A 12,705-nucleotide genomic window follows, 5' to 3' on the forward strand; every position below is an offset into this window, starting at 1 on the left:
CAGTGGGATAAACGTGTTAAAGTGGAAACTTTGGTTTCACCTTTCATCTCCTGTTAGCCACGAATGCTAACTGAAGTTAGCTTAGCTTGCTAGCTGGAAATAGACGGAACTCGGCCACACAGCGCTGGTTGGAGGAACTCTGAGTCCAAACTGTGTTTTTCATTTGTTTAAAATGTCTAAAGTCCAGATGCTGAGAGGTTTTATCAACCAGCGACTAACTGCGGCTGCTGAAGAGATATTTGGGCTGTTTGAAAGAACGATATCAGAGTACGAGGAGGAACTCTGTCGTTCCAAAGAGGAGAACCAGAGACACAGGAAACTACTGGACGCTGTTTTCCAGCCTGAAGTCCGGTTACACAGAGCAGGTTTGTCCTCTTTACTGCTTATTCTCACTGCAGACTGCTGCAAACCTGCTGCCACTGAAAGATTATTGTGCCCATAATCTGAGTTTTACAGTAACGACAATAGATAAACTGACATGTTTAAACAGCTCAATGCTAACTTCTCCTCCAAAAAGTAACATGTGCTCATAGATGAGACAAATAGGAGCAAAGAGAAAAATGTTCAACACAGAGTTTATTAACAGTTAATTATATATAGATATTTATACTGTAGGCTGTGTGTTTCTTCTTCTTGCGTGTAGTTATGATGAAAACCAGTGGAGGACTATGGAAGTGAAAACCCTGGTATCTGGTCACTCAGTATGGACCTTAAAATATTAGCAAAGCTTTTTAAATCATTGAAACAGACTTTTGTATAAGTGTGACAAATTGTAAACAGCTTTTAAAGAGGTGGTATTATTCTTTTTGGCTTTCTCCCTGTCCTTTTATTGAGTTATATATCTTTTTTGTGCATGTAACAGGTTTGCAAAGTGAAGAAAGTCCAGCCCAAAGGGAGTTCGCATCTCCCACAGAAAACTCTGCTCTGAACCGCTTGAAAACAGCTCGTTTGTAGTCCAGCCCTTCACTCCCTTTACTTGTGATGTCACAATGAAACGTGTCATAAGGCTTGCCAAGCGGCCCTCAAACCAAGCTAGTCTGAGCGGAGGCCCTTTGACTCGACTCGCCTTTGTTTGGTTTTCCATTGTAGAAATGTTGCACCTGTACCTGCTTCCAGGTACTTTTTTTCCGCATCACATCCGTCAAGGTTCCAAGCGAGCTGAGGGACACTAAAATGTAACGTGAAAACACGACAGACTGCTGATTGGTCAGAGAGAATATTCACTATTCATGCATCATCCTTGCTGCACTAGTTAGAATTTCTTCACTAAATCCACTTCTGAGAAGTTTTGATGTGAAATCAGCTGTGTAGATTTTGAATATTGACAGTTGGATGGTGGAACAAAAATGAATATTTTCGGAGTTGAGGAGCTCCGCTAGTGGCTTTGGGGGAAGCCTGCGCCAAACTGCGGGAGGAGCGTGTGAGGCCGGCCGGCCGGCCGCTCACAGAGTCCTCTGCTCCCGCCGTCACACAGACCGCTGCAGCAACAACAGCAGAGGAAAACACAGCTGGAAGGTTTTCATACTGCTTATCTGTCTTTACATTCTGAGGAATGTTGAAACGTTTTAACTTAAAAAAGAGAAAGCTGTGTGGATCGCTGGTGTGTGTGTCGCATTGAACATTACGTCGCGGCAGTTGTGTGTGTGTGGTGTCGCTATGACGACAAGCTACGTACTATCTCTGGGTACTATCTGCAATGGAAAATGGAGCAGGGCCGAGTAGAGTCCAGTCTATCGATTTGCGCCATGGTAGCATTTTTTGGCAAGGCAGCATAGATCGTCAGAACACCGGCAACAGTTCAACGTTTAGTCTTAAAAGACGATGCAACTCTGGAAATTCACAATCACAACCTGTAAGTATGCTTTATTGGTTGTGAATTATATTTAAAATAAACACGGCAATGTAACTTCACAAACTGTTCAAGTGCAGAGTTGTTGTAAACTTTGGCTAACACAGCTAAAGTTATAACTATAATGCTAATGTTACACCTGATGCGAAAGCTACTGAAGTTAAACGTTCAAATTGTTTGGCCAATTTTTATGTAAAATTGAGTTGAAATATGGTGATTTTTGTAGTGGTTTATGGTAAGATGTGGAACAATGATGTTGTGTGGTTGTGGACTTGTCACCTGCTAAGTTACGGTCGCAGTCTGAGGCAGCTTTGATTTGGATCACACTACCCTGTTTCTTACGACCCTCCCTTCTCTGCCTCTGATTGGCTGGTAGTCCTTACCTGGGAATGCGCATGTGCAACTCCCAACAAAGATTTTGTACAAGTGAGATGCGTCACTCTGTAACTCAAGAGCGAAGCGTACAACACAGGGTGAAAAGAGGAGCTGCAGCAATGTGCAGTATGAGAAAAATATGGTGTTTTTTGAAAATTAAACCATGTAAACCTGTTCTACTACAACCCCTAATTTAAGATTTTGAACCTAAAAATTAGCAGATTACCACCTCTTTAAAACATCAGTAAACTCAGGTGTGATTGGTGCATTGCGGCTTGTGGAATGTGGGACTTGGAGTTTTTCAACCAGGGATGGATACACGATACACCAACACAACCCACGCCTTAAGTACACAAGATTACCGAACAATATTTAACTTCTGTAAAAAAGGACAGCATGTTCCTCTCAGGAGGAGACGGCTAGAAGCAGCACATACTGGCACAATGTCATGTATCATCTTTATTCTTTCAACTTAAATGTATTGTCTCCAGGTAAAACACAGACATGAACATAGAACATGTTTATCATTATTCTCCACAGACGTCCAGCAGCTGCTGGTGAGTAAAAAAGAGGTTCCCCCTGAGCAGCAGCAGTGGAGCCCCAGGCTGGACCAGGAGGACCCATCAGAGCCGCCACACATTAAAGAAGAACAGGAGGAGCTCTGGACCAGTCAGGAGGGAGAGCAGCTTCCAAAGGTGGAGGAGGCTGATATCACCAAGTTCCCAAGTAAATTACTGTAGTGAATGGGTCTTCCTCTATGTTGTTGTCCTCTTTCGTTATATTGCATAAATGTTGCCAATATATGGGTCAATTAGCTGTAGACTGAAGAAGCTTTGTACCTGAAAATTAATAAATCTAAATTGAACATTACGAAGCAAACAGTGCCTGTTATCTAATTTAGCGATATATTCCACATGCTTTGCAGTAATGTTAGTTCACCTGTCCATGTCTTCAAATGAGTCTCAGAATTCTGGTCTGGTTTTAAGATTGGCAACTCTACTGAAACGGCTTTGTCTGTAACCAAAGCCCTAAGGTCCGCTAAAGCTGCAACCCAGTTCTCTGTTCTTGTCCTGCTTGACTTATCAGCTGCCTTTGACACAGTCAATAACAGGATGCTGCTATCCACACGCATCTCGGGCAAAGCACTCCTGTGATTTGAATCCTACATTTCTTTTGGATTTTAATGCACTATTGAAATGCTTGGTAATTATACAGAAGGGAGGTTTTCATGTTGCCTATTTTTTTATTATAATATCTACTAATAAATGTAAAAAGTCTGTAAATGTAAAATCTAAAATGATTCTGATGTTATATCAACAGGGTTTTCCCTGCCATTATAAGGCGGTGAGGCCCCAAGCAGCTTTGGTGCTGTGCTATGAATGTAAAATCATTTACGAGAGCATCAAAACTAACAAGATGACCTTTCCCAGATCTAATGATTATAGCTTCACCCCAGAAGACGTCTTTAGCAAGAATTCCACAATTAAGCGAAATTATATATTTTTATTTGTTGGAAAACACAATTTTCTGGGGTTAGGACCCACATACCGACCCGCCCACATTTGTTTGGAACATGTTGTCTTGGTGTTTTAGATCCAGATATAAAGCAGAAAACACTTTGCGAGCGCTCGAAAAAGTTTTGCTGCACCTCCATCGATACAACTCCATCCCAGGGGAAACAATATATGGTCTCATGAAACAATGTGCATCATTAACAACATGAAACCTGTAGTATACGCAGCAGAAGCCAAATGGTTTCTTCAAATTCTTAAGCAGTAAAACACTTTCATGTCTTCATCTGAGAGGTTTATCTGAACGCAGGACTAGTGAGTTTACATGTTACAGATACGTGGTGTCGTCATCGACACGCCACACTTATTTTAGCCTGTTTAGGTTCATCTCCTTCTCTGTTCCTCTGTGACATTTTTATCGCTGAAATTAATGCCTCCTGATGGAGCTTGCTACAGTTATGCTACATTCAGATATTGGGGTGATGAGACCAATGTAATCATTGTGGAGAATCAAATTTAAACAATTCAATAAGAAAATATTACAAATTGAATCTATATAAATTAATTTGATGCATCATGAAAATACTATATATTAACTAATTAATTAACTAACTAATAACTATTTATGAGGACAATTGACAATAAATGTAGGCTACTGCAAGAGTAGGATGTGTTAAAAGGCTATTATAGTTCTACTTAAGAGGGACAATTCAAAATAAATGCATTGTTCCAGCACTTGTATTGTGAATTGTCCCCTATCAAATAGGTGATAACTTGACAGCCTCCATATGCTACTGAACACATGGTATAAGTGGGTCTGATGAGGCTACTCTCACGTGGGCTGTGCGCCTCCTTGTTTAGAAAGTCTGACCAAACGTTTTTTTTAATGACAAAAAAAAAAGTTGTTTTAGGGGAGGAAAGCCTCCCCTCCCAAAACAAGGGTAGGAGAAACACTGAAATGTGCAATGTTTCTCCCCATCTTTAGTGGTATCAGTGGTTTAAGTGTTAACAGGAAATTAAAGGTTATTAAAAATGTGCCTGTATTTCATTATTCTCCACAGACGTCCAGCAGCTGTTGGTGAGTAAAGAAGAGGTTCTCCCTGAGCAGCAGCAGTGGAGCCCCAGGCTGGACCAGGAGGACCCACCAGAGCCACCCCACATAAAAGAGGAACAGGAGGAGCTCTGGACCAGTCAGGAGGGAGAGCAGCTTCCAGAGGTGGAGGAGGCTGATATCACCAAGTTCCCATTCACTCCTGTCCCTGTGAAGAGTGAAGAAGATGATGAAGAGAATCCTCAGTCCTCACAGCTTCATCAAAGCCAAACTGAAGAGAACAGTGATGCAGATCATTTGAAAACAGAAACTGATGGAAAGGACTATAGAGCACCAGAACCATCCAGGAACGTTAACCCAGATAGTCCTTTACAACTAGATACTCATGACCATACTTCACTCTGCTCTGAACCTGAGACTGATTACAGTTGGGATTGGGAGGATACCAGGAAACCTCAGCCAGGTTTAAACCCTCTGCAAAACAATGAAGTACCTGTAAGTGATCAGGAATGTAACACTGGAGAAACATCAGTTAGCTCCTCTGAATATGCTGCAAGATTTGGCCACAAGGGACATCTGCAGAACCACAATGGAACCAAAACAGGAGTGAAACCATTTAGTTGCCCAGTTTGTGGTAAAAGATTTGCACAACAGGGAACTCTGAGACAACACTCTATAGTCCACACAGGGGATAAACCATTTAGCTGCTCAGTTTGTGGTAAAAGATTCACACAACAGGGAACTCTGACACGGCACTCTGTAGTCCACACAGGGGAGAAACCATTTAGCTGCTCAATTTGTGGTAAAAGATTCAAAGACAAGGGAACTCTGAGACGACACTCTACAGTCCACACAGGGGAGAAACCATTTAGCTGCTCAGTTTGTGGCAAAAGATTAACACAAAAGGGACATTTGAGACGACACTCTATAGTCCACACAGGAGAGAAACCATTTAGCTGCTCAGTTTGTGGTAAAAGATTCAAAGACAAGGGAACTCTGATACGACACTCTGTAGTCCACACAGGGGAGAAACCATTTAGTTGCTCAGTTTGTGGTAAAAGATTCACTCAAAAGGGAACTCTGAGACTACACTCTAAAGTCCACACAGGGGAGAAACCATTTAGCTGCTCAGTTTGTGGTAAAAGATTTGCACAAAATGGAAATCTGAGACTACACTCTAAAGTCCACACAGGGGAGAAACCATTTAGCTGCTCAGTTTGTGGTAAAAGATTCGCACTAAAGGGAAATCTGAGATTACACTCTATAGTCCACACAGGGGAGAAACCATTTAGCTGCTCAGTTTGTGGTAAAAGATTCGCACTAAAGGGAAATCTGAGACTACACGCTATACTTCACACGGGAGAAACCATTTAGTTCCAGTATTTGTGGTAAAATATTCACTCAGCTCCACAGTGTCAAAAGATACGCAAACGGCAAAAAATGAAGCTGCTTCTTGAACATCAATCAGCTAAAAGCTGTGTTCAGCCACATGTTTTCTTTAAAAAGTCTAAAATTTCAATGTCAAAATTTAGGGCTGCACGATTAATCTAATTGCAATCGCGATGTCGTCATGTGCGATTACATAACTGCAAAAAGGTGTGCGATTTAAGCAGAAAAAGTTATGCCGAGTTTTGCATGCCTGTCGAGAATTGCATGCAAAACTTGGCCACTGTTTTTAAATGCTATAGTATCCTTCGTGGGGTTCATCAATGAGAATCAGCTAAAATATGTGGTAATAACCGCGTTTGATCAATGAACACAAAGTGTCTGAAAAGGACTTTAAGAGGTGGATGCAGAATTTGGCAGAATATTATGTTGAACAATATGATTATTGACAAGTTAATAGTTATTAAATTAGAGACCAATATAGATCATTTTGCTTGCAGAAGGATTAAATAAAACAAAACAACCCACAGAAATGAAACAGCTGTAACTGGATTTAATATTCAACTACTGTATTTTTGTTTTGTTTGTTTTGTATTTCTGTATTTCGGACTATAAGGCGCACTTAATAGCCTTTATTTTTTTCAAAAAAACGACTTATAAACCAGAGCGCCCTATATATGGACTAGTTGTGCTTAATGACTGCGAAGCGATTTTGTGTGGTACACGGTGCTAGTCATGAGCGTCGCGGAGCAATACATACAGTAGGCCTACTGTGCTTCACCATAATATTGCAGTGTGACCCCAAAATGGCACCTGTCAAGAGACATGCTTACAACGCAGACTTTAAACTCAAGGCTATCACTCACGCAGTAGAACACGGGAATAGAGCAGCAGCGAGAGAATTCAACATTAATGAATCAATGGTACGGAAGTGGAGGAAGCAAGAAGATGACCTGCGCCAAGTAAAGAAGACCACACAGAATTTCCGCGGGAACAACGCGAGATGGCCACAGTTAGAGGACAAAATTGAACAGTGGGTTATGGAACAGAGAGCAGCAGGTAGAAGCGTCTCTACAGTCTTGATTCGAATGAAGGCAACAGCGTTAGCACGGGACATTAATATCAATGACTTTGATATTAGAGGCGGGCCTTCTTGGTGCTTTCGTTTTATGAAAAGACGTAATCTCTCCATCCGCACACGAACTACCGTCTCGCAGCAACTGCCAAAAGATTACGAAGAAAAGCTGGCCACTTTCCACGCATACTGCAAAAACAAGATCACTGAAAAGAAGATCTAGCCAGAGCACATCACCAACATGGACGAGGTTCCGCTCACCTTTGACATCCCCGTGAACCGCACTGTGGAGAAAACAGGGACCAGAACGGTGTCTATACGCACCACAGGGAACGAGAAGTCATCCTTCACTGTAGTTCTCGGTTGCCAGGCTAATGGCCAGAAACTTCCACCCATGGTCATTTTCAAGAGGAAGACTTTGCCAAAAGAAAAGTTTCCAGCTGGCGTCATTATCAAAGCTAACCCGAAGGGCTGGATGGACGAGGAAAAGATGAGTGAGTGGCTGAGAGAAATTTACGTCAAGAGACCGGGTGGCTTTTTCCACAAATCTTCGTCCCTATTGATCTGCGACTCCATCTGCGCCCATCTCACCGATGCTGTCAAAAACCAAGTGAAGCAAACTAATTCAGATCTTGCCATCATTCCGGGTGGATTAACTAAAGAACTCCAGCCGCTAGATATTGGTGTCAACAGGGCGTTCAAAGTTAAACTGCGAGCTGCGTGGGAGCAGTGGATGGCGAACACATATTCACCAAGACAGGGAGACAGCGTCGGGCGACTTACGCCACTATCTGCCAATGGATCGTGGATGCCTGGGCTAAGGTATCAGACTCATCTGTGGTCCGAGATTTCACAAAGGCCGGAATCATCACTGAACTGCCAGCTAACAGCAACGACACTGACTCGGATAATGACGAGAGGGCATGCTGGACGCCGTGATCGCCCAACTGTTTAACTCGGACACTGAAGATGAAGAATTTGAGGGGTTTGTGGACGAGGAATGAGCTGAAAAAGTGTGTATTGTGTTGTATTTTACGTGTTATAACTGAACAATTTTGAGAGTTATTGTGAAAAAGCTAACGTTTGATTTGGCGGTATCAGACTGTTGTATTTTACGTTTTTATAACTGAACAATTTTGAGAGTTATTGTGATACGCTAACGTTTGATTTAACGTGTGCGTGTGCATGTGTTGAACACATCCCTGTATCTGCATGAACTGGTGACAGTAAATTGTCCGTACGTGTGAATGGTTGTTCGTCTCTATGTGCTCTGTGATGAACTGGTGACTTTCTCACGGTGTACCTGCATCTGTTTTTTAATAAAGTTTGACTGACTTATCTGATTGTTTTGTTTCGCTTAATGCGCCTTATAGTCCGGTGCGCTTTATATATGAAAAAAGTTCGAAAACAGACCATTCGTTGACAGTGAGCCTTATAATCCAGTGCGCCCTATAGTGCGGAAAATACGGTAGTGGTAAAATAGTATTAATACTAATAGTAATTATAATGAATATATTAACATTATACTAACAGTATACTGTTAACATAACATTATACTCTTTTTTTTTTTTTTAAAAGGGGAGCTTTTTCATATTTTCTGTCATTTCTATAATGTTACAATGTCAGATGTTCATGTTAAACACGGCCAAAGCTTCAAATAATGAGGTCAAAGTATTAGATTAGATTAGTAGAAATCCCATTGAGCCAAAACCTCAGATATCTCCCTGTTCTGATTGCTCTGGTTTAAACTGTTTTTTCTACTAACGGCTCGGTATGATGTCATTCTGAGACAGAATTCCACATATGGTCATTTGATCGTGGCAGAGAATGCTGGCCACTCCCACAAAGCAACATGCAGCCCTATTCCTGAAGCAACCTGGTAAACACATAAGACAACGGCCAATCAGAAGACAGTGAGATTTGGAGGGGGGGCCTTAAAGAGACAGCAGCATCTACAGCTTGTTTCAGACAGAGGCTGAAATGAGGGCCTGCATGAAGAGCCAGTATAAGATGAACTTTGAATCATGCAAAGCTGCCATAGAGGAGTCACAGAACTACAATATAGGGCTGGAAATGCAGTATAATAGGTCTCCTTTTAATGTTATAATATTATGCTAATACAGTCATGTATAGTAGTTCCTCCTCCAGGTTGTGGATAGAGCCTGTGCAGTGGACAGATGTAGATTTAGATCCAGTGTGCCAGTATTTGCTCCTTTTAGTCGTCTCCTCCGTAGAGCATCACGCACCCCTTGTTCTGTTTTACATCTGTTTTACTAAAGTTATTGTTATACATATTGTTTATTGTTCAAGTAGAGAAAAGTCTCATTTTCATTCATTTGTTCCATTATAATCGAATCGCAATATTGTCCACAATAATCGCAGACTTTTTCTCCAAATCGTGCAGCCCTATACAAATTTTAAGGCCCTAAAAAGTCTTAAATTTGGTGAAGTTTGTGTTCTAGTTCTTAAATAATTTTAAACGGGTCTTAAGTTTTCAACGTCCATGTAACGCTAATGCTCATTGAAATGCTCCCGCAGCGCTTTAGAATGTGTTTTTCCTCCCGTGGTGTTGTAGTTCTTTCTTTCGCTAGTCCAGTTATAATTTGCTGTGTTACGACTACAAAGACCAAGATGCAGCTGTCGTGTTATTGTCGCGAGTCTCTTTCGGATTGTACCGCACATATAAAACGGTTTTATTCTCCAGCTGTGCGAAAGTGCAACCTTAGCAACTCTTGCCTGAAAGAATCAGAGCTTAGGGGCTGGTTTAAACCAGTCGCTATCAGCGTTTTTGAAGCCTACTGTCGCTGCTTAATGAATGAGTGTCGCTCCTAAACTTTCACACGATCATTAATGATTTCAGTAAGTTATGGTAACACTGAGCGCATGGCTGGGTCCCTCTCCTCATTCAAAGTTTGCGGAGGATAAGATTAACATTAAGTTGTCGGGTTACAGCTCAGTCCTGTACTGCACATCTTGCATCTCTTCTTCCTGCACTCACTCACAGAACTCGTCATTTTTCTGGATATTTCCACCTGTGATCCTTTTTCACGGCGGCAGGCCAGCTTCTTAATTACGTAGCTTATCAATGTCATCGTCCATCCCGGTGTTTCATTGTTGACATCATCCAGTGCCAGATTTGAATAAATTTATTTACTCTGCACGTCTGTATGTTTCTTTTTTTGACGTTGTGATATAGGTCTTAAATTTCATAAAGTGGTCTTAAAAAGGTCTTAAAAAGTTTTAAATTTGAACCCTGCAGAAACCCTGTCTATTGTGCTACTTTATATTTACACAGAGCGGACAAAGAAAACTAAGGAAGTTGAACTACCTGGTAAGTTTTGAAAATATGTGTCTTTTAATCGTTTCCAGATATCAGTTGTAGTATGATACGAGTTAGCATAGCCCCGATCGACCTGAACTTGAGAAAATAAGCATTTTAAACGTTTGCTGGTCGTGTTGCGGACAGACCTGACAAAGAATGAATTCAGACGTTTTACTAATCAGCACTACGATGTTGATATTTTGGAATCCTTTCGACCTGTTTATTGCAATTTCTATGTGAACACAAAATAACACATCACACAGCCATTAATGTCTAAACTGCTGGCAACAAAAGTGAAATTTTTAAAGAAGCTGAGGGTAAAGGTGATGGACTGGCCAAGCATGTCTCCAGACCTGAACCCTACTGAGCATCTGTGGGGCGTCCTCAAAAAGAAAGGTGGAGGAGTGCAAGGTCTCTAACATCCACCAGCTCTGTGATGTCGTCATGGAGGAGTGGAAGAGGACTCCAGTGGCAACCTGTGAAGCTCTGCTGAACTCCAGGCCCAAGAGGGTTAAGGCAGTGCTGGAAAATAATGGTGACCACACAAAATATTGACATTTTGGGTCCTATTTGTACATTTTCACTTACGGGTGTCCTCACTTTTGTTGCCAGCAGTTTAGACATTAATGGCTGTGTGATGTGTTATTTTGAGGGGACAGCAAATTTACACTGTTATACAAGCTGTACACTCACTACTTTACACTGGAGCAAAGTGTCATTTCTTCAGTGTTGTCACATGAAAAGATCAAGAATCAAATATTTACAAAATGTGAGGGTCGTATTCACTTTTGTGAGATACTGTATATAAATACAAGAAATACTGTGTTGTACTGTGGTGGAAGAAATACCGAGTTTGTAAATTACAAATACCACACTGAAAATACTCCACTGCAAGTAAAAGTCCTGCATTGAAAATCTTACTCAGGTAAAAGTAAGTATTATCATCTGGAGACCGACTAAAGGCTTACGTTGTACAAGGAAAAGAGATTTTGTGATACACATGAGAACCCACACAGGTGAGAAACAGGATATTTTCACCAGTGTAGAAAAAGTTGCATAGATGCATGAATCCAATCTGAGGAGAGTCCTTACATCTGCTCAGTTTGTAGTAAGGGTTTTTGACAAAAATGTTTTGACCCTACGGGAGATTCAGCTGCAGTGTGAGAAGTATACTGAACTTTGATTCTGTTGTGAATTATTTTGGAGCATTATAGCCTAAATTGTTATCATTAATTACTAGAGCAATGGTGGTCTACATTGTCATCATTTAAAGTGTTATTTTTTAGTGTGAAGTTTGAACTACTGAGTGTTTTACTACTGAGTGCTTACTACTGAGTGTTTAAACTACTGAGTGTATAACTACTGAGTGTTTAAGGAGTGAGTTTAAACTCATATTTTATTCTTATACTCTGTGTGTTTATCATACATTATTCCGATACTCTGTGTATTCATGAACGTGTGCTTTTTTAATGAGCAGAGGAGCTGCTCAGGCCGCGCAGGCAAAACCTAGCCAACCGTAGCCCACTCATTAGAAGCAAGGCACGTGCAGAAAGTCACGTACGCCAGGGCTGAGATCATCGCGAACTGAAGCCAAGAATGAGATCATGACATGTTGTGATTTATGGCACCTGGTACGGCTAGGTACTGCATGCAACCAAGCTCTGCGCTGCTGAAAGTTAACTTGTATGAGACAAAGCACCCTCATGGTTTGCATTGCTAAATCATGTAATTGTTCATTGAATCACGTTATACATGTATGAAATATGTTATTCCTTATTAATTCTTTTAAAAAATACGATTGTAGGTGTTTAAGTTTTAATGGTGTCAAACTATGCCTGTATAACTTTAAAAAAAATACGGTGGGACTGAAGTTGAAACATATTGGTGGATTTCTAATCCAGTAATGTAAAAAATATAAAGAGAGATAAATGGTAACAATAATTACATGTAATAATAGTTAAAAAGTGGAAATTGTAACATTAATGAAAGGGTTAATTTGGTAAAACAGTACAAGAAAAAGGCCACTAGATGGCAGTAGAGGATAGGAAATCCACCAAAGGGGAGGAATGGTCAGCGAACACCATAGGAGGAGTTAAGGAGTAACGCCCACCTAGAAGGAGGAGATAAGGAGGAGTT

General features: G+C 41.0%; 1 protein-coding gene across 1 annotated transcript; it reads left to right on the top strand.

Moving 5' to 3' along the window:
* The first annotated feature begins 7 nt into the window (after positions 1-7).
* On the top strand, positions 8-8,585 carry LOC123976559 (gastrula zinc finger protein XlCGF57.1-like). The gene is made up of 3 exons (XM_046058834.1): positions 8-365; positions 2,765-2,950; positions 4,797-8,585. Exons 1-3 carry the CDS (start codon positions 173-175, stop codon positions 6,158-6,160), a joined length of 1,743 nt encoding a protein of 580 aa, XP_045914790.1. The 5' UTR covers positions 8-172; the 3' UTR covers positions 6,161-8,585.
* The last annotated feature ends 4,120 nt before the right edge of the window (positions 8,586-12,705 follow it).

Source organism: Micropterus dolomieu, linkage group LG09 (genome assembly GCF_021292245.1).
Source record: "Micropterus dolomieu isolate WLL.071019.BEF.003 ecotype Adirondacks linkage group LG09, ASM2129224v1, whole genome shotgun sequence".
Lineage (NCBI taxonomy): Eukaryota > Metazoa > Chordata > Actinopteri > Centrarchiformes > Centrarchidae > Micropterus > Micropterus dolomieu.